Genomic DNA, 19,931 nt, shown 5'->3' with positions numbered 1-19,931 from the left:
AAAGATGAGAACTGTCAGCTGGTCCTTCCTCGCAAAGAAACATGGCAATCTGCTTGCATGTGCTCCTTTGGCCAGATGACTTTCGTGTATTTGGTCATGTCTGAGCTTCTATTCCACTCCTGAGGGGTTGAAACCCAGATTAAAACAAAACAAAACAAAACAAAACAAAACAAAACAAAACAAAACGAAACAAAGAAGCTAGCTACTCTTTCTTTACGTAGGTGGAATCTTCTATCTTTGGGGCAAACAGAAACTCTTTAGGGAAGATAAAGGACACTAAATGTTCTTTGGTCACTGCTTAAATCTAAGGTTCTCCTTTCTTGAATAACACCAAATCCTTGTTCATTATAACCTGGACTATGAGTCTGTTAAAGTTATAAGAAGTCATTTACTTTAACAAAATCCCCTTGTTTTATGGACAAGGACATTTTGACCCAGGAAGTTTAAATGCCTGCCAAAGTCATACAGCTAATGAGTGACAGGTCTGGGAGCAGTTTTCTGAGCACTATATTTCAAATGAAAGAAACCTGAGTTAATAATAATACCTAGATCTAGGAAGTTTGTTGCAATCAATAACAATGAAATTCATTGCAAAGTTTCGCTTAAACTCCATAAAGCAGTATGTTTTAATGCATGAAGAATGCCCTTAGTTTATTCAGACCTGTTCTTAATAACTATGAATTGGAAGTGTGTTTTACAAAAGCTATAAATCTGGAATAGCTGAAAGGGTATCCAACTTTCTTTTCTATTTGATTTACTTCTTCTTTTTCCCAGACCGCTGAGGTAAAGCATATACAGTTTATTTAAGGGACTGTTTATAGACTCTTAAAACTAAAAAGGACCCCAGAAACTTGCTTTCTTTTGGTTGCTCTTAATTGAAACCATCCAAGATGGTTGGTTGTCTTTCAAATTTTTAAGTATCTCCAAAGAGAGAAATTCCACAAGCCCTTAAAGTACATGTTAAAATGGTTAATCACCATGACTGTTAAAAAATTATATCTATGGCAAGCTTAACTTCTTCTTTTTCACTTGAAGCTCTTTTCCTCTTGCTATGCTTCATGCAAAATGAGGTTATAACAAGCCCTCCTCTATAAGGGCTCCATCAATCTGGCGAGATAATAGCGAGCTCTTTCCCAATGTACCACTTCATTACGCCACCATTTTCCTCACAGGACTGTGAGAGCATAAGACTGGCTGATACCTTCTCTTACTATGACGCATAGGGAAGAATTAGTAATTAGCTCTTCATTGGAACTTTCATTTCATGAAATGTCTGGGGAAGCTGCATTAATTATAGAGGAACTGTTCCACTTATGCTGGAAAAATTGTTCACAAAACAGATAATCTAGAAGGTTGCTTCCACTGTGTTGTAGTAGAACTTGTGCTTATAGAGAAATATGAGCTCATTCACACACTGGGTCAGTCTATACAAAGTAAACATTATTTTTTTTTTTTATTCAGAACTGTTCTGTGTCTAATAGGTTAAGAAAACTCTCCTTGTTAAACATTTCGACCTGACAAAAAAGATAAATATGGAGGCAATTTTCTTTTAGATGTTTGAATTTCAAACGAAGATCAGAAACTGCTTTCCACTATTAAAAAAAGAAAACAACAACAAAACTGTACTTTCAAAATGGATTTGAAGCAGCTTAAAATAAAAGGCACAGCTGCAATAAAACTTTGAAAGTAAGGGTAAAAAGAATGAAAAGGGTCAACTGACAAGGGATAGAGGTGAGGAAGACTGCTTTCCTCTAAAAAAGTATCTCAAAGACGTGTAAATGCTTAGAGCTAACTTCACACACACTAAATCTCAAGGGACAAAAAGGAAACTCAATACAATTTGTTGACAACAGTTAATGCCTGTTAAAATAATTGGCGCAGACACAAAACAGACCATCAGTGTAGCTTAAGGATGACAACCAAAATGCAGCCTCTAGTCAGCCTCACAGTCGTATTCAGTTGAATAAAAGAAAAACAATTTTATCCAATAGCTGGGTAAATAGGAGATATGAATTATCCAAAGTAATTGACAAACCTAATTCTTTATGCTTCTGAAGACTAAGATCCCAAATATGTAATTCCATTCCATTCAACTGGGTTCAATTTAATTCAAGCTTGTCAGTTCAATGATCAAATAGAGCCTTTTCTATATCAGCCAGGCATTGAGCTAGATACTGGGATTCAACGGAAAATAAACATAGTCTTTGGCATCAAGGAGCTCATTGAGAGGGTAGATCCTGGTTAGGTGATTTCAATAAGAGAACCTTTTTGGTGCCTTGAAATTGGTTTCCATCATAGTTGTCCAATACTCTTAACCGTCTGTGTGCTCATATATCAGTATTATATGGTTACTTGAGACCAAATCATTATTTACATTCCCATTTTTCATTATCTAATGCAAACATCATAAGCACAGAATGATCCAGTTTCCTTGCACTGTGCATGGAAATCCTGGAGCACGTCAAGTTGAACAAGACAATTCATTCTGGCACATAACGGAAGACAATTGTGGGCTTGGCAATTACCTTGATCCTTGGATCAAAGGAAACTGCACAAATGGATTATCAAGGCAAAAAAAAATCCTCTTGGGCATAATATGTGAGAATTACTTATTCATTTTTTTATATGTGGATCAGTAGCAGCAAAGTAAAGAATAATGACAACCCATCATTGGGTGATGTTGATGTAGCACATTTGCCTTTCACTGTATATTTCAAAATTAAAACAAGTCTGCTGTTTGAAAAGTACCCACCCAATGAACTTATTCATCTGCCCTACAACAGAGACCTGGATAGAATTGCTTTATTGCCAGAAAAATAAATGAATTCATCCTATTGAAGCATTAGCTGGAAACAGAGAGGGGTGTTTGCCCATTCAAGTAGTAAAAAGCACTTCTCATTCTCTGTCACTAGTTGTTTAAAGACTATTTGTTGCCAAATCTATGATGAATACAAATCATCAGTCCCCCATCAGCCTCTCCCTTGCCATCTCTCTGACTCATCCCAGACTGCTATATTCAGGCCCCTCCCCCTACTCTCTCTCTCTCTCTCTCTCTCTCTCTCTCTCACACACACACACACACACACACACACACACACACACACGCATGCACGCACGCATGCACAGGCACACACCACCTTCCCTGGGAGGAAGATGAGAGAGACCTGAAGTGTGTGAGTCATCAGAGGAGCTATTCAAAGCTTAGTGGGCAACTGAGGTAAGCTGTCTACACTCGAGTGATAATGAACCTCTAAGAATGATTCATGCTCACTGAGGACCTGAACATCAGTTTCCTGGAACTCTCTAAAATTCCAAATAATTATATAGAATGAGCAATTGGCTTTAAATCTTTCACTGTCCTATAATATACAATGAGATAGATGTCTCTGAGGTAGATTCTGTAAGTGCTCAGTTCCCCCAGGCAACATTGACTTATGTTTGTGTTTATTATTTGCAAACATTGACTGGGCTGTCTATTTTTTATTGACTGTCAGCTTTTTAATCACCTGAGACCTACTTATGGGATAAGTAACCCCACACTTGTCAGAAACCCTTTTCCAGATGGAGATATCACTGGAGAGTCCCAGAGAAAAGCTAAGTCAAAGGAAGGCTATAACAAAACATCAAGGTCAATTTTCATAGAGGACAAATTAATATGACATTTCAGTTTGCATTTAGAGAATGCCTGTGATTTTATAAATGTGCCTTTGAGCAAAGTTCACCTTCTGTCCCTGGTGATTTCACATTGCGCGGAGACATCTGGGATGTGCCCCCTTAATTCTTCTTTCCAGTCCACCTTACTATTTTACTCCAAATTACCTACCACTAAAAACAGGCCTCCGTGTTTCCATATGTTTATATGAGCACCCACAGATCTCAAAAACAAAAACCTCAATTCCCCAGGGTCATTCTGTCCCTTCCTTTCACTGAAAGGAAAGGAATAGCGAGGGTAGAGCACAATAATTTTGGGAAAGCTCAGCAGGAAGTAGTTAAAAGACAAACTGCTAAGGAGGAAAATTCCATCCTAAATCTGCAAAACCTGCCACAGCCCCGCTGAAACACTAGGCTTACTTTAAGGTAAGGAATCTCAGAGGCTGAGGAAGGCTGCCAGCCACGGGCAGTCATTCAGTTATTCACACACTCCCTGTGGTTGTAAATCCACAGAGCAGTGAGAGGGAGGGCTACTTACTGAAATAAAAACCCCTGTCTCCACACACGAACTGAAGAGCGTCCACCAACTCAGCCCCACAGAGCGTCTCCGGTCCAGCTGTGGCGGAGCTGGTGAAGGTGAGCAAGCACAGGGCCAGGTAGAAGAGATGGGAGGAGGACATGATGTGCATCTTTACCTGCCAAAAAAATAGAAGGATGGTCATGTTTCCTCCTTGGTCCTTGCAAGGGCAGTGGCGGTGAGGCAAAGGTGCATCACTCCTAGCATTACATTACTGCTATTAGTCAGAACTACCCTGCACAGAAGTGCAACAGAGTGCATGACGGACCGCAGGGTGGTGGGGACTGAGCATGTCTTGGCATCAAACAACCTGTGTTTAATCCCCTTGCCACTGTGGACTTCTCTGAACCCCTTCTTTGCAGACTCCTATTGCAATTCAATGAGATAAAATATCTAGAAACATTTACTATGTAAATGAAAACTGCTATGATTGCAGTAGAGTCCCACACCACTCAGAGATCCTGGTAAACCTTTTGAATTGTCAAAGGTTAAACTATGCTCAGTCCAGATTTGGAATCAAATACATTTTATTAATTTAAATTCTCTAAAGATTGGCCATCCACAGATGGCCTATGCGTTCATTATGGGCCAGAATATTAAGTTAACATCATTCCCCAGCTACTGATTAAAGATAATTTACTGTGGATAAAAATGGATTTGTGAAAATACTATATGTCATTACAGGGTTTTTGTTTTTGTTTTTGTTTTTTTTCACTTAATGAGAGAGAAAAAGAGAGAAACAGAGACAGAGAGGAAGACAGAGAGACAGAGAAACTTCTTACCTGGGGGAATAGCAGCAGTTAACACAACCACAAGTGGAAGTGAAAAAAAAAAAAAAAAAAACAGAAACAGGAAAAATAGGATTTAGGAATGAAATTGGCTCATGCTAAGTAGACCCTACATCTTCTGTATTCTAAAGTCCTCTAGGTCAAGTGCAGTATCAAATCATATGTGTGGAGATATTGCCTTCCATGAACAGGGCATTGGGCTCAAGTTTTTTTGTTTTTGTTTTTGTTTTTTCTGCCACAGGAATTCTGACTTCATGTCTTGGAGGGACTTAATGTGTCTCTGTATCCATTTTATAGCAGAATATACTGAGGGACCCCCGGTGATAGCCAAATGACAGCCTGGTTAAAAGCAGGATTTCTGGGGCTCAGGGCTCTATCCTCTCTCAAAGTAGTAGGAACAATGCTAAGGTGATCACTAACTTTTCCATACAGCTATTGTGGCACGAAGATGTGGTTTCTTCCAGGAAGCCTCCCAAGGTGAGTAGCTTTACCTCTCTCGGATGTATTTACTTTCAGTGGCCTTGGAGGAGTCACTGGCAGGATGTAAGTGAGGGACCTTATCAAAAGGGTCATGGAGTTATGCTGGAAACGATCATTATAAAAAAATGCTTTTCTGAACCTCACAGTAGTGGTAGACCCATTCAACCCCATCCCTTTTGGAGAAACAGACTCAGTCATTTGCCTTCCTTGCCCTCCATAAACTCTCAACTTAATGGCTCTCTACATCAGCGGCAGATTTTCCTCCATCATTTTAATTAAGATTTCCATTTTTGTGGCCAGACCTTCAGCTCAGAAACTGGGAAAAAAAAAAAAAAACACCTTAAACCCCTGCCTCTCGTTAACACAACGTAAATACTCAGTTAATGCTTATAAAACAGTTTAAGATGAAAAGTGCCCTCTATTTGCAAATCATCATAAATAATGGACATAAAATAGAGGAGGAGGTGAAAGCTCAACTGAACACTTCTTCCATTTTCTCAATAGGACCTCTGTATAGAAACCTTCCACCTCCACATAGCCAAAGCCACCAGGACTGCAGGAAACAGGTTCTCATCCAATCTACATTTTTCTTAGTCATAAAATAATTGGTGGGGGTTTTCCCCTTCAATATTTCCAGTGGAAATCTCAACAGTTCCAAACTGTCTGGGCCTCATTGCCTTTTCCAAAAGAGCAAACTGTGAATTGATCTTACAGAACATACCCCACACTCTGGCAATGGGCCAGGTCTAGAATGCACACTATTCTACCAATCTTATTTCTCCATCCCTCCCTTCTTTGTTGAGTTTATAGTAATGCTGAAGCACCTGCAACTGTAGATGGCTTGACGTTCTTTAGTTCTCGTAAAATCCATGGGGAGACGTAGCCTTAGTGAATTGAGAACTTCGTGAGATGTCAAAACTATATTTTTAATAGTTATTTCTGGCATAACATATAAGTTCTCACATATAGATCACTAGCATTTCAGAATATAAGACTTATTTTTTATAGCTTTTTCATTTTCCTTTTCTTTTTTTGCGGAGTTATGTTGTTAGATAAATATCAGCACTTACAGTTCTAGGACAAGAGAGAACCTCCACTGCATTTTCCCTTAGTTCAGGGAACAGTCCAGTACACCCACAGGGAACCAGAGAATTTTATCACATTATGTTCCCCCCAAAGAAAACAATAACAAACTTGCTTAGGGGTTAAAAGTTTGAAACAAGTGGCCCCATATGTCCGTCCTTTTCTTGGTCTTTTATTTTGCCAAACACAAAAGAAACAAAGAGAGAGAACGGAAAGATATAGAGAGAAAGGAAGGAAGAACCAGAAAGAGAAGAGAAAAAAAGAAAGAAAAAGAATTCAGAGCACTGTTTCTCAAAAATCATTCACAAATTCAAAATTTAAAAGACCTTTCTTTTTTATCTTAAATAAATGGAATATCAACTGATTCCAGATGTCTGGGATACATTGAAAATGCCCAGCAAAATTTGAGGGCAATAGTCATAAGAAAATACTCACTGTAGGTGTAACCATTTTTGTTTGTTCCAGATCTTTTACAGCAGGTCAGGGTGGGTATTATGAGGCTGATGTGAATAGAAAACTGAGGACTTAAAAACATGTGCTGCTTTGTGGGTGGGGTTTGTGAAAGCATCTAGTTACATTTGGACACCCAGGCAGGTATGCCATTAGCCTGGGTAAACTGCCTTTTGTCCATCAAACAATGAACAAATTGCACAGCTGGGATTTGAGTCCATCTCTCCCCCACCCCGCCATCAAGGCACCAATTTCCATTGTGTGCCTATTGTAGCCGCTCTAAACAGGGACCCCAAGCTCCAGTCCTCTGCCTTACCCCCTTCCCTCTGACTCAAACACTTACAAATATCTTGAGACTCAGAGTACAGTCAGCTTTTGAGTTCTGCCTCTAGGCAGGACCCCTTTACTTATTGAATTACATTTGAAGGACCACAAAGCTCCCTGAAGCCACTTCTTGCTCCAGGTACAAAGGAAAAGTAACAACTTTTGCTAGCTCTATTTCTGAAAAGTTCATTTGGAGAAAGTTTTCCAAACTTGTAATTAATGCAGAGATAACACTCAACAACCCCTTTTATGATCATCTAAGTAGAGAGAAAAAAACCTTAGCTGTCAGACCACATAGTATATTATATATGCTATATATATAGTATATAGAGAGACTTCATTTCTTTTAAAAGCAAGGTAGCCAGTCTTGGCACCTGGAAGGTAGCAGAATCAGGTGCCTGACAAAGATGTACTCTTAACTCCTAATCCACTTACTTGACTAAGAAAAATCCTAGTGGTGGAGTATTTGAAAGCAGCAAATGAATGCTGTATTAAGTGGCAGGGAAGTTTTATGAATTGAGCTCTTAGGCAATTGCATTGAGGAGCCAGTGACAGTGGCTTAAAAATGCTTGCAAATTGGAAAAACACAAGTCTTGAAGGATATAATTTTGCTGAGAATGGAAACTTGAACTAGGGCCAGTGATTGGAAACGAGAAGTTGGCATTAACAGCGGCAGCCAAATTTACCTAAAGAGACTTTACAACACTGAGTATAAAATCAGTTTTACAACACGAAATCCCAAGTCCAAACTTCACCCATGAAAGTCCTCTTCCAAAGAGAAAACTTGGACATGCAGTTGCTAGAAAGTTTCCGCTTTTCATACATACAGTATGCATTTGTTTAAATTATACGAATATGCAGGGTCAGCAAGAGTTGTCAAGTTCTTTTTCAGAAGAGCAAATTAAACTTCGCTCTAACTTTGACTCTCTGGGCATAAGTGCAGAGAGTTCTGGGACCTTAGCTCCAAAGATCATATTTAAAAGCTTTAATATCACCTAAAAGGTAACTCTTCGTATGTGGCATGCCTCGTAATAAAAAGTCCTGACGAGTTACACACACACACACACACACGCACACACAGAAACATGGTCTTAAAAATAAAACATCTGCACCTGCAAAAAAAAAAATCTAAAAGTTCATATCCATGCTCTATAGCCCTTAACCATAGACAGGATTTAAAGGAACCTTCTATAATGATACCACTGAAGCCCTGCACAAGTGGAGGATTTAGCATAAGTACCCTGCTATAGTTTCTACTCATACAGATATCTGTGCAAAGGCATCCATCTCCCGGAGCTAGTTTTTCAGATCCCACAGAATTGCATATTCAGCAATTTATAAATAACTCCCAGTTCCGAAACAATGAAAATTCTAAAGTGAATAACATTTCTAGGCAGAAGCAAACAGTACACAATTTAAAGAAATTTCCCCAATGACTTCAAAGAGTAAGAAATATTTACCTTCAAGAAATCACAAAAGCAGCACTTAAATAATTGGGTTGGAAGACTGCTGATTTTTCCCATTGCTTCTGAAGTGCAAAGTCTGGAAATGAATTGGTTAGCAGGAATAATGAGGCAAAAAGAAATCCAGAGAGATGGGAGATGTTGAGAGCAATGTCACATTTCAATTTTGAGGACTTTATTCCATTGCGCAGGCTCTATCTGCTCTGAATTTAGCAGTGACAGTGAGATTTAGCAAACAGAAGAGGGATTTAGAGAAAATCCTCACATTTATCTACAAAACACAGACACTGTAGACAGGAAACAGCTGGGGGAACATTTGCCTTCTCTCTCTCTCCCTCTTCTGGCAAAGTTATCGAGTAAGGACTTTTTTGGGCATGGTGACAAATAACATCATACCTTTGCATTTTAAAACTAGAGCACAGAAGCATTTTTTTCCCTTAAAAGAATGTGTGTTAGTGACAGGGTTAGCAGACATTAATATACTGATGCTGCCATAAAAAATAAGGATCTGTTCTCTGATTAACTTTCTGCTGGTCATGGAGACACACACATCTGCTAATACACCTTACCAGTATTAAAGGAACATACAATGGAGGATGGGCGAGCATTTTTCTATTCCAGAGCAAATGCAAAAATAAAAAAACAGAAATGAAGAAAAAAAAAAATCTCGAGCAAACCCTACAGTTTTAACCCTGAAATGACTGGGGTAAAGTAGGTTGGAAGACAGCACTGGGGTGACCCCTTGTCCTAGTTGCCAAGCAAGGGGAATGATCTCATTTCCTAGAACCTAGAAAAGGGGCAGGCAGCATTGCTATTGGCTCCCTTTAGGACACCGTCTCATGCTTTTTGCCCGCAACAGGGCAAAGACTTTGCTGAGCTATAAAGCCAACTGAAAAAATAAAATCTTTTTCTTCCTTTCTCTACTAGGCTTCCTATTACCAACCTCCCCCCCATTCCTCCCCCCTGCCCAGGGAAAGGCACCTAAGGGGCAAACTATTTTTCCATTGTTCATGTTTTTCTGCATAACTTGAACCTGTATGTGTGTGTGTGTGTGTGTGTGTGTGTGTGTGTGTGTGCGTGTGTGTTTTCTTTTTCCAATTTTTGTGTATTCTAAATGACACCAGCTGGCTAGCAATACCCTCTCAAGGGTTATGATGTCATTCAAATCCCTCAACTGGATGAGTGGCCGGCAACATGGTCCAAGCCAGCTGTTTTGCTATTTATAATGTATACTTGCCTTTGCCATTGAGAATCAAGTTCTGATCTTTTGTCAATACAGTTTGTACCAATTGCTCTTTGGTTTTGCGAGATAATAGATAAGAAAGTGGATTATGAAATAAGGTTGCAAAAGCCCAGATCAGACATAACACTTTCCCTAGATGTCTATCCAAGCTTGGTTTCCCAGGGTTGTGGAAATAACCTGGACCTTGCATTTCTCTCTCGTGATTCTCAGGGGACTTGATGAGACTGACGCAACAATTAAAAACAGAGGTCTGCTGGATACCCTAGTCTGGACCTTTATGTTGTCCTGCAGCCAGAAAATTGTTTGCAGAGGTGAGTGCCCTCAAAGGAAAACCTGGTTGGTTTTGAAAGGGAGCTGGATTTGTTCAAGTCTTCTGTGTAGTTAATAACTTATGGCAATGTTTACCTTCCAAAAAGAAGAATTAAAAATCTGGAGTTATGCTGTTTCAATGGTGCATTATATTCAGCATCATTTAGTGAGTGTCTGCTATGTGCCCAACACACGCATCACAGTCAAGGCACTGCAAGGGCAGAGTGGCAGAGCCAGAGAGGAAAATGTCACTGTCATATGGTGGGTATGTACTCTTTTAAAAATATGAACGGTGCACAATGGAAGGGAATAAAAAATTCTCTAGAAAGACCGGGAAGTGAAACTCTTTTGAAAATCCAGAATGAGGGATGTGTCACAATAGGGCTTGGGGTACGTGGTTGGGAAGTTTTGGTGGATAAGATTTGACCCGAAGAGTATACATACTCATCATCCAGAAGTGGCCTGGTAGAGAGCCACAGGTATGTGGGCAATTCCTGTCCTTAAATAATAATCCAAATCTTCCTTTAATGAGCTCTCCTTCATGCAGTTAACTTATGACTTGATTTACCAAAAATCTTTTCTGCAGCCTTTGTGGGATCATGCCCTTCGTGAAAAACAAAGTCCATCCTTTCGTGGACTATAATGATGTAGATTGTGTTACACCAAAGAACTATACCTATTGCCCAGGTAGATCGAACCACATTTTGCAAGTGTGCACTCAGGTGTTGGCTGGAGTCTTGGTGCTGAGTGCCTTGTTCCACCACTGGGCACCTTCACAGGTGAAGGCCAGGACGTTCCCATTAGAGTTTTTGCATATTTTAATCTTTCCAAGATGTCCTAGAAGCTCACTGCATTTCTCCAAGGCTGTCACCTGGTCTGATGTACACTCTCGGTAGGCACTGTACACGGATCACCTTATTCCCAGCCATTTCATGTGAAAGGCTGTTTGGGATACAGAACACATATTGTTCCATCAGACACTGTGCTTCTGCAATATCGACACACTGACTCACAGTCTCTTGGTTTTATAACCCCAATTACCCTTAAAGGATAATTGGGTTTTAATTTATGTCCCAGTTTTTATGTCACAATCAAAGAAAACTGAAATTTCAGTGAGTCGTAATTATCATCAGCTGTGCTGTGGAAACATTCCGATTTGAGCTCTCAGTTTCCAATAGGGAAAGCAATTTCCTGAAGTGATTACTGTAGACTTCGATGTGGAGAATGGTCTGTATTTCTGGGTAGGGTAAGCCAGTGACAGAGCAGGGCAATAATTCCTAGAGACATGGCCATTTTCTTTGCTAATTCGAGGGGTCAATCTGAAAGGGAAAGAGGCAATAAATGTGCCACATCATTACCTTTTAATAACTGAGAGCTGTACCTGTTTAGGAGAAAAAGAAATGAAATGTATCTATTACTAGGTAGATGAAGGCGGTAGTAAATCTAATCCCAGAAAAAGTTCAGGTCATGCAGTCCCACTGGGAGAGAAACATACAGGGTCAGTCTAAAATTACTGGATCATTATGTAGTCTCCTCCCCGGAACAATCTGACAGGTATGGGAATTGTGTGCCACCAAAATAGCTAACTGCAAAGATGCGCTCATCATGAGAACATCCACTCCTGGAAATTCAGAGATTCACAGTTTCACCTTTTGCATGTGTAATGCCTGTGGGATATAAATAACTCTCCCCTAAAGCCTTCTTCTTGAGTAGTGCATTTGCATAAAGCTGCAGCCTCAGAAGACTTCTGACACCTCCCTTAAAAAAAAGAAAGAAAGTTGCTTATCTCCTTAAAGAACAGGCTGATTGAGATTCACAGAAAGGGGTGGGCAAGGCCCAGTCTTCACTCTTTTTTGCTCAAGCCCTGTTCCCAGAGTTCCCCATGTCAACTTTGGAGGAGCTCATCCAAAAGGCAATATCATATCCATGTGCATTAGGGCATATTTACAATTTATTTCATTAATGTCTTTGCTGACTCCCAAGAAAAGCTCAGAGTAGATATTTAGAGGGAAGGGGACTTTGGGATCAGATAAATGGTGAGGTCTAAGGTTCTAGGGCCACACACCAGGTGAAGAACCTGGAGAACTCCTGGATCTAGGTCTTGGATCCTGATTTGTAGGGACAGTTGGTCTGGGAATGTATTCTGCAGTGTTTGAACTCAAGGCCTTGTTAATTCAGAATGTAAAATTCAGAGACAAAGTCTGGACCTCAAAAATACAACATGCTGCTGACAAGGGTACCAGTGTCAGCTCCAAAAGATCTGCTCAGAAAGAGCTCTGTTATTCCTCAGAAAGCTCTTTTGCTCAAAGGAGCTGCTTTAAATACTTAGAGGAGCATTTTCCCCAAAGCTAGGGAAAACAGTAATAGGGAGAAGAAATCTTCTCACTAAATAAATTAGTGCTTTCTTTTCAACATTAAACTTGGATCTTCTTTTTTCTAAAATGTCAAAAGGGCAAATGCTGAAAACAGTCAGAAGCAAAACTGTTGTGGTTTGGGGAGCAAAAGAATTCTTCGTAATGGCAGACAAGGAGTCACTACATGGGTCGAGGATGGCTTAGTGGAGTGAGTGAACCTGAGGGCTCTCCACAATTGCCCCAAGTTGAATAGAAAGTGGGGAAAGGAGACGCCAATTCCAAAGTTCAGGGGTAGTACCCACATAGGCACTTTCTTTCGGAATCGAAAAATGTGCGCGCCGCCTAGTGGCCTGCGGGGAAACTGCCACGGCAATCTTCATGGTTAATGTGTGTTTGGGAGGAGTGGGGCGTTTTGAAAGCTCTGGATTCAAGTATACTTTAAGCTGCACCGATCTTTAATCTTTTCATCAGTTTGAAATAAATAAACTGGGTATTTGATTCGCTGTAATTTTAAAAAGGAGGAAAGAGCTAAGGGGAGAAAGAAAGAGAACTCTCAGCGAGGGAACGAAATGTCTTCCCCGTGGCTGCAGTCTCAGTGGTGAGCTTCTGGTATGGGTTCAAAGCATTTTGTTGATTTAATGAAAGTCTAGAAAAAAAGTGATGATAAAAGTAAACTATTTCATGTAAAAACTATCATAAACTCTCCTGAGAGTGAATAAGGAAAATGAAGGGCGGGGCATCGATGGATAGAAAAGTGACTTGTTTACTGAAACAAATTTAGGCATTTGCAAATGGATCTCGAACCCAGTCTCCCTATATGCTCTGCGCTCATCAGGGTTCAAAATGTGGGCTTTTGCACTGATGGTCAAAGACAGGGCATTAAAGAATCACTCAAGTGTGAAAGTGGTCTCATTGTCAGTTCTTTCTACCCTGAGTTTACAAGGGAGAAAAGCTCAGTTTGGTACTAGTCTGTCTTCAGTTTTCTCTAAAACTTGCTGATCTTCCTGTCTGATTACAACGACAAACACCCAAAAAACAAAAACTATGGACCTTAAGCCCAAAGTCTTCGCATGCAGTGGTTTTATCCAGAATTTAACAGTACTGTTTTATTTTCATTGTATTTATTTTTAAGGATAACTTCTATTTAGGGCAAGTGATGCTGATTTTGAAGCAAATATCTAACTCTTATAAAATCAATTTAAGAAAAAAATTTTAAACAAGCAAATACTACTACAGGTGGCCAATGGTTATGACCAAAAAAATGTGTAATTGGTATTTGAATATCTGGTGTTTGGGAATCACTGCTGTGGAACATGCCATGTGTTGGGAGGAAAAGTACATAGTCACACTGAAAAAGCAGGGAACAAAGACCCTGTGTATAAAAAATACCACCATATAAATGTATTAATTATGTTTCTTGATAATTTAAGTATCCTCTAAGCTCACACTCATTTTTATTCTAGTCTTTCATAGAGCTTAAAGATGTTGAAAAATGTATAGAGGAGTGAGTAGCATTTGAGTTAGGTCTTGAGGTATGAGTTCACATCTAAGATGACAAGAAAATAGTAAAGGCTGGGCAGAAGAAACAGCAGGGACAAAGTTGTATTATAAGAATGAGGAGTTCCCAGTGTAGGGGCAATGTGGGGGATGACCTGTAGCTATGCTCTCAGATTCCTACACTGTGGAGACGTTTTGGTTTTCTACTTTCCCCATCAGTTAGCCCTCGCTTAGCTAGAAGACTGGAAAACAGTCTTAATTCTCTCATGATCCCCTTGTATAAAAAGATTTGTATGTAGCTGAATCTGTGATTAACTCTGGGTATGGCATCATGCCTCAAGGTACATATGGAACAACAGACCTGGACATAGGTCAATCTGAGAGCAGTGCTAGCTAAGAAGAACTGAGGCATCTCTTCCTCACCTAGTGGTCTTTCCAGAGCTTCCATTTTGAAAGATTAAATTGTGTTTCTACTTTGGTAAGTAAATTTTAATAGAAAAATGAAACAATTATACTTGATAAAGATTTTTCAGAATAAAGGTTAAATGCAAAAAGGTCTTGTTTCTGGTGAGCCCTGAACTTGCTAGAAAAACTGGTTCGGGATGCCTGGGTGGCTCAGTTGTTAGGTGTCTGCCTTCGGCTCCGGTTGATCCCGGGGTCCTGGGATCCAGCCCCGCATTGGGCTCCCTGCTTGGCGGGAAGCCTGTTTCTCCCTCTCCTGCTCCCCCTGCTTGTGTTCCCTCTCTCACTGTCTCTCTCTGTGTCAAATGAATAAATAAAATCTTAAAAAAAGAAAAACTGGTTCCTCAGAGCATCCCACTCTTCATGTGGGTCAGTTAAAGAAGTTTTGTTGTGTTCTTTGAGAGCAGGGAACACAGCCACCACCCTTAATTCTTTACTTAAAGATGGCTGCTAAGGAACATTTCAGACTGCTTCCCGTTAAGGTTCCCTGCATAAATAGCAGTTTGAGTAATCAATTGAAGAGGAGATACAGATTCTAGGGGAGCACTTGGTAATGATCCATTTGGTAAGCATGTACCCTTGGAGACTGTAACTTATCCTCTGCCAAGCACAGAACCCTGATCCTGGAGTGAAAGTCAGCTGTGGACACCTTGCAGGCATTCAGACATGTCTACAACACACTTTGCTCGTTTTCACAACACAGGGTGCAGTCCTCAACTTCTTCCAGAACTCAAAATAAATATTTAAACACAGTTGTATTGATCAGAGTTCACCAGAGAAACAGAGCCAATAAGATCGATATCTATCATCTATTTACCATCTATCTATCTATCTATCTATCTAAATTTATTTTAAGGAATTGGCACATGTGAATATGGAGGCTTAGCAAGTCCGAAATCTGCAGATAGGCCAGCAGGCTGGAGACTCAGGGAAGAGTTGCAGTTTGAATCCAAAGGTGGTCTGCTGGTAAAATTCCCTTTTCTTCCAGGGAGGGGTTCAACTAATTGGATGAGGTCCACCCACTTTATGGAGGATAATCTGCTTTTACTCAAAGTCTACTGATTTAAATGTTAATCTCTTCTAAAAATTACCTTCACAGAAATATCTAGAATGTGACCAAATATCTGGGTGCTGTGGCTTAGCGAAGTTGACATATATATTAAACATCACACCACTGGTTCTCCAAAGGTACAATCACTAGTCCTCCCTCACTAAAATTGAACAACAATAATAGTCTTTTCCCAGTTTCAGAAAAGAAAACTCAAGTTAATGGATTATATTTCCCAATTCTGAGTTTTCCTTCCATACATTTTTTCTTAAACCTTTGGTTCCTATACTCACTCTTCCTTGATTATTGATAAAAGGAAGTCACAGGGCACTTGCCTTGACTATGTCATTATATTTTATGAAGATGTTACTCATTGGTGCCCCCCCAAAACCTGGGTTTTTTCCCCTATCACTAAGGGGAACAAGTGTGCATATAACACACTTACACACACTCATATACCTCAAACACATGCACATGTAAACATCTGTGCTTAGTTTCTCTAGATAATAGGAAATGTATTCATTCCCTTATTTTAAAAATAGCTGTTTAGATCACTGGAGAGAAGTTTCAGGCCTGTGGTGGTATTTGGGTAGGGTGATGTCTTGCCTTTTGGCAAAATGGAGAGAGAAGTTTCCTACATGCTTTTGCCTCCAGAGACTTATGCCATGCCTGGCTTTATGGGGAGTGATGGCCCTTTCAGTACCTGGACAACAAGTGATTTCAACTTTCTTCTTAATACTTTTCTGCATTTTCCAATTATTATTATTTTCTATATTCAGCAGGTATACTTTTATAGTCAGGAAAAGTCTCAAAAATTATTGAAAACATCATTGATAGGTGATATCTGTCTCTAGTATTAACTGAATATGTAACATATATGTATGTGTTTGAGTGGATGTGTATCTAGTAGCTCGGTTTACCTCTGCAAATCTTTTGAACGTCTATGATTACCATCTTGGTCTTGGCTTACTTATATGATATGTATATGCACTCGCTCATCAAATCTCACCTTCATTCTTCCACCTTCCCTTATAATGTCTAAAAAAGTTCAGCCTCCTTCTCTCAATTTGCCCACCACTGTTCTAGATTGGATTAATGAATTCCTAGATTACTACATGGGCTTCTTAACAGTCTTCCCTCATATCAATCTAGCCAATTCTGGTTTCCTCCTCAAATGCCATGTTCATGTATTTCACACCTCCTCAGAGTCCCTTGGCCACATCTAAGTCTCTCTCGTCCCATTCAAAACACCCCTTTCTTTAGCAGCCTCCTCTCTTGCTAATGCCCATCATGGCTTCTTCATAACCTGTTGTCCATCACCATATCCCTAGCCCTAGCATAGTGCTTGCTTTTAAATAGGTTCTCAAGATATATTTGTTAATTAATGATAATAACCACTAGCATTATTGAATATATATTCTATCCAATTCTTTATTTCATATTATTCTTTTTTTAAGATTTTATTTATTTATTTGACAGAGAGAGACACAACGAGAGAGGGAACACAGCAGGGGCAGTGGGAGAGGGAGAAGCAGGCTTCCCGCCGAGCAGGGAGCCCAATGTGGGGCTCGATTCCAGGACCCTGGGATCATGACCTGAGCCAAAGGCAGATGCTTAACTGACTGAGCCACGCAGGTGCCCCTATTTCATATTACTTTAATTGTCTCACTTAATTCTCACATACCTCAATGAAATACTCTATTTCCACTTTCATTTCAAAGTGCCTGGTGCAGTTCTTGGAACATAATCAGATTCTCTAAAATATTTGTTGGATGAATGAAGAGAAAATTAAGCTAGGAGAATTTAATGATTTGCCTAATGTCCCATAGCTGGTAAACAACAGAGCCAGGATTCAAATTCAGGCTGGTCTAATATATAACACTACATGATTTACACATCTTTAGTAGCTGGATGATCTTTTCAGTATTTTGTTATATGACCCCTACATCCCCCATTGTAAAATGTTGTACTTTCATTGCTGCTCAATAAAGGGATAATTAATTCTAAACATGAATTTAGAATAATTGTAATAGTAATTTCCGAAATAGCTAGTCTGAAAAGTTCAGAGAACCCTTAGGGTGGAGTCTGGTTACAGCCATGTTTGGAGCATTTTAGGAGAAACTAACAAAGAAAGATTATGCTTACTTCCAGCCTGAGCTGCTGACTCAGAAATACAGAGAAAAAAATAAAACAAAAACAAGTCCTTACAGATTTTTCACTATACTATGGTGCCTCTAATAAAGCAAAACAAGTAAACAAAGTCACTTAAATAGACAATTACTCTCAAGACGCAAAAGGTTTAAGACTCCAAGGCAAAAACTCAGGCAGAGCTTGCCTCAGACAGGAAGCCACTTATATTCTTCCGATTGCAATAAGAAAAGAGTATAGATTTTCTGGGATGTAGATGTGGGCAGCTGTAGTAAAGCAACTCACACTGTCAAGCATCTATCTACTGAATCCTACTCTGATTTATATACACTTTTTTTCAATGAGACATAAACACCTTAACATTTCTTATTTAAGGGTAATTTACGCTCAACTTCTTAGACAAAGATTAGGGGAAACTCAATCTTTGGGAAAACTCAGTCTTTGGTTTCTGTACTTCTTAAGGTTAGGGAAACATCTACAGGTTGTCCTGGGATAGAAAACATGGCAAATCCCTCTCAACCTGCCTTAGAACAAGTGCAGCTTGAGGGTTCTCAGAAAGCTATGACTTTACCTGTCTGGCAATTCCCAAATGGAGCTCAGGATGGATTAGGGACAGTTCCTAAAGTCTTACAGAGTATTCTCAATTCAAGGTAGGATGGTTTGACCAGACCGTATGCTCACTAACTAGTATTTTGACCTTTTGCTCCCAGTTACTCTTTGTGTCTGTTTCAACATCCCCCTTTCTTTCTGCTCTTTTCCTGGCTTATGAATACTAGCTGAACTAGTTCCCTTTAATCAACTGCTTTCTGGCTTTCCATCCCTGATTCTTCACAAGGAAGATGGTGACTTCAAATTTGGATCTTGCCAGGGCTAGATCACTGCCAATCCATCTGGCAGGCTCCTTCCCTGCTTGGGTTCCCATCAAGGTAGCAATTCCATATCCTGGAATGGCTAGCTTCTCTGCAAGGTGCCAGGGTTGTTAAACTCACTCCACTGCTTTGGAAAGCAAGAGACATCCAGAGGCATTTGTAGTATTTGCAGGGTTTGGAGAGAGGCTGGGGCTGCTAAGTGAAGGCATCTGTTTTTCCCAAGAGGCTATCTAGGTCAAGTTTTCCAACATCTAAACTTTTTCTACCCACTCACTTTTGTGCATTTTTCAGATAAAGCAAGTGTTGCCAAACCAAAGACAATTTTCCAGGTGTTGCCCCCAAGGACAGCCTCAGTGGGCAAGGGACTCTTATGATCCAAACCTGACCAACTCTTAGGACCCAAACACAAAATAGACAAAACATAAAACCCAACGCTCATGGGAAATGAAGGGAATCTTTTCAGTGGGAGGGAAGAACTAAGAACAGATGCTAAGTGTAGCCAGGAACAACCAGACAATAGCAATCATCAGCATCTAGTACCAGTGGTGATAAATTTTCATTTTTTGCAGTTTATAAAAAAAATTCTACAGGATCCTCATTGAGTCCTTTTGAAAAATTTTAGCAGCAACCATGTCCCAAACATGCCAAACCCAGGGCTGTGTTATCCTACACAAGAGGGATTTTCTTCGTGAAGGAGGCCATTTCTGAAACATAGGACTAGAAGATGCAACTCATCAGTTGGGGCATTCCAGCCACCCACACTGAAGCCAGAGTTACCCCAAATTGGAGAAAACATTCTCCTATACTACTAAACTATGCTGCCTTAGTTAGTAGGTAATACTAAAATATGCTTACATAGCTCAGTGTCAAGAATTTGGTTCAGTCCAGAAAATGGGCTAGAAATGCCAGGGCAGGGCTGACATGGGTGCCCTGAGTTACAGAATCACTTTAAAATGAGACTATTATTTACTTTTTTAAAGTAAATATCATGTGGCAAAATCATGCCTTATACAAACCAGCTGAAGTGTGTGATGTAACCATGTTAACACGTTTTTATAGTCTTGGAAGAACACAACAGGATTGGGTCTATCAGTAATCATGTAAAGAAGCCGAGTATACATTCCAGATGTTCATTATGTCCCAATCATCTGCTGGGAGCAAAGTGGAGGCTTTCTCTTTGCCCAG

At 39.8% G+C, this 19,931-nt stretch overlaps 1 protein-coding gene across 5 annotated transcripts in view; it reads right to left on the bottom strand.

Annotated features, from left to right (window-relative positions):
• Positions 1–9,683, bottom strand: part of IGF1 (insulin like growth factor 1) — a 76,696-nt gene extending 67,013 nt beyond the window's left edge. For 2 of the 5 annotated variants that reach the window (XM_027594209.2, XM_027594206.1), the window contains exons 1-2: positions 7,015–7,089; positions 4,190–4,346 (exon numbers count right to left, since the gene is read on the bottom strand). In XM_027594209.2, coding sequence (XP_027450010.1) covers positions 4,190–4,346; positions 7,015–7,029 — 172 coding nt within the window. In that variant the 5' untranslated portion in view covers positions 7,030–7,089. Of the gene's footprint in view, positions 1–4,189; positions 4,347–7,014; positions 7,090–8,813 lie in introns of those variants that run through there. The other 3 variants (XM_027594205.1, XM_027594208.2, XM_027594207.2) reach the window with 3 other exon arrangements.
• Between the last annotated feature and the right edge of the window lie 10,248 nt (positions 9,684–19,931).

Source organism: Zalophus californianus, chromosome 9, assembly GCF_009762305.2.
Source record: "Zalophus californianus isolate mZalCal1 chromosome 9, mZalCal1.pri.v2, whole genome shotgun sequence".
NCBI lineage: Eukaryota > Metazoa > Chordata > Mammalia > Carnivora > Otariidae > Zalophus > Zalophus californianus.
The sequence above is the reverse complement of the archived record's forward strand: the minus strand, read 5'-3'. Positions and strand labels throughout refer to the sequence as shown.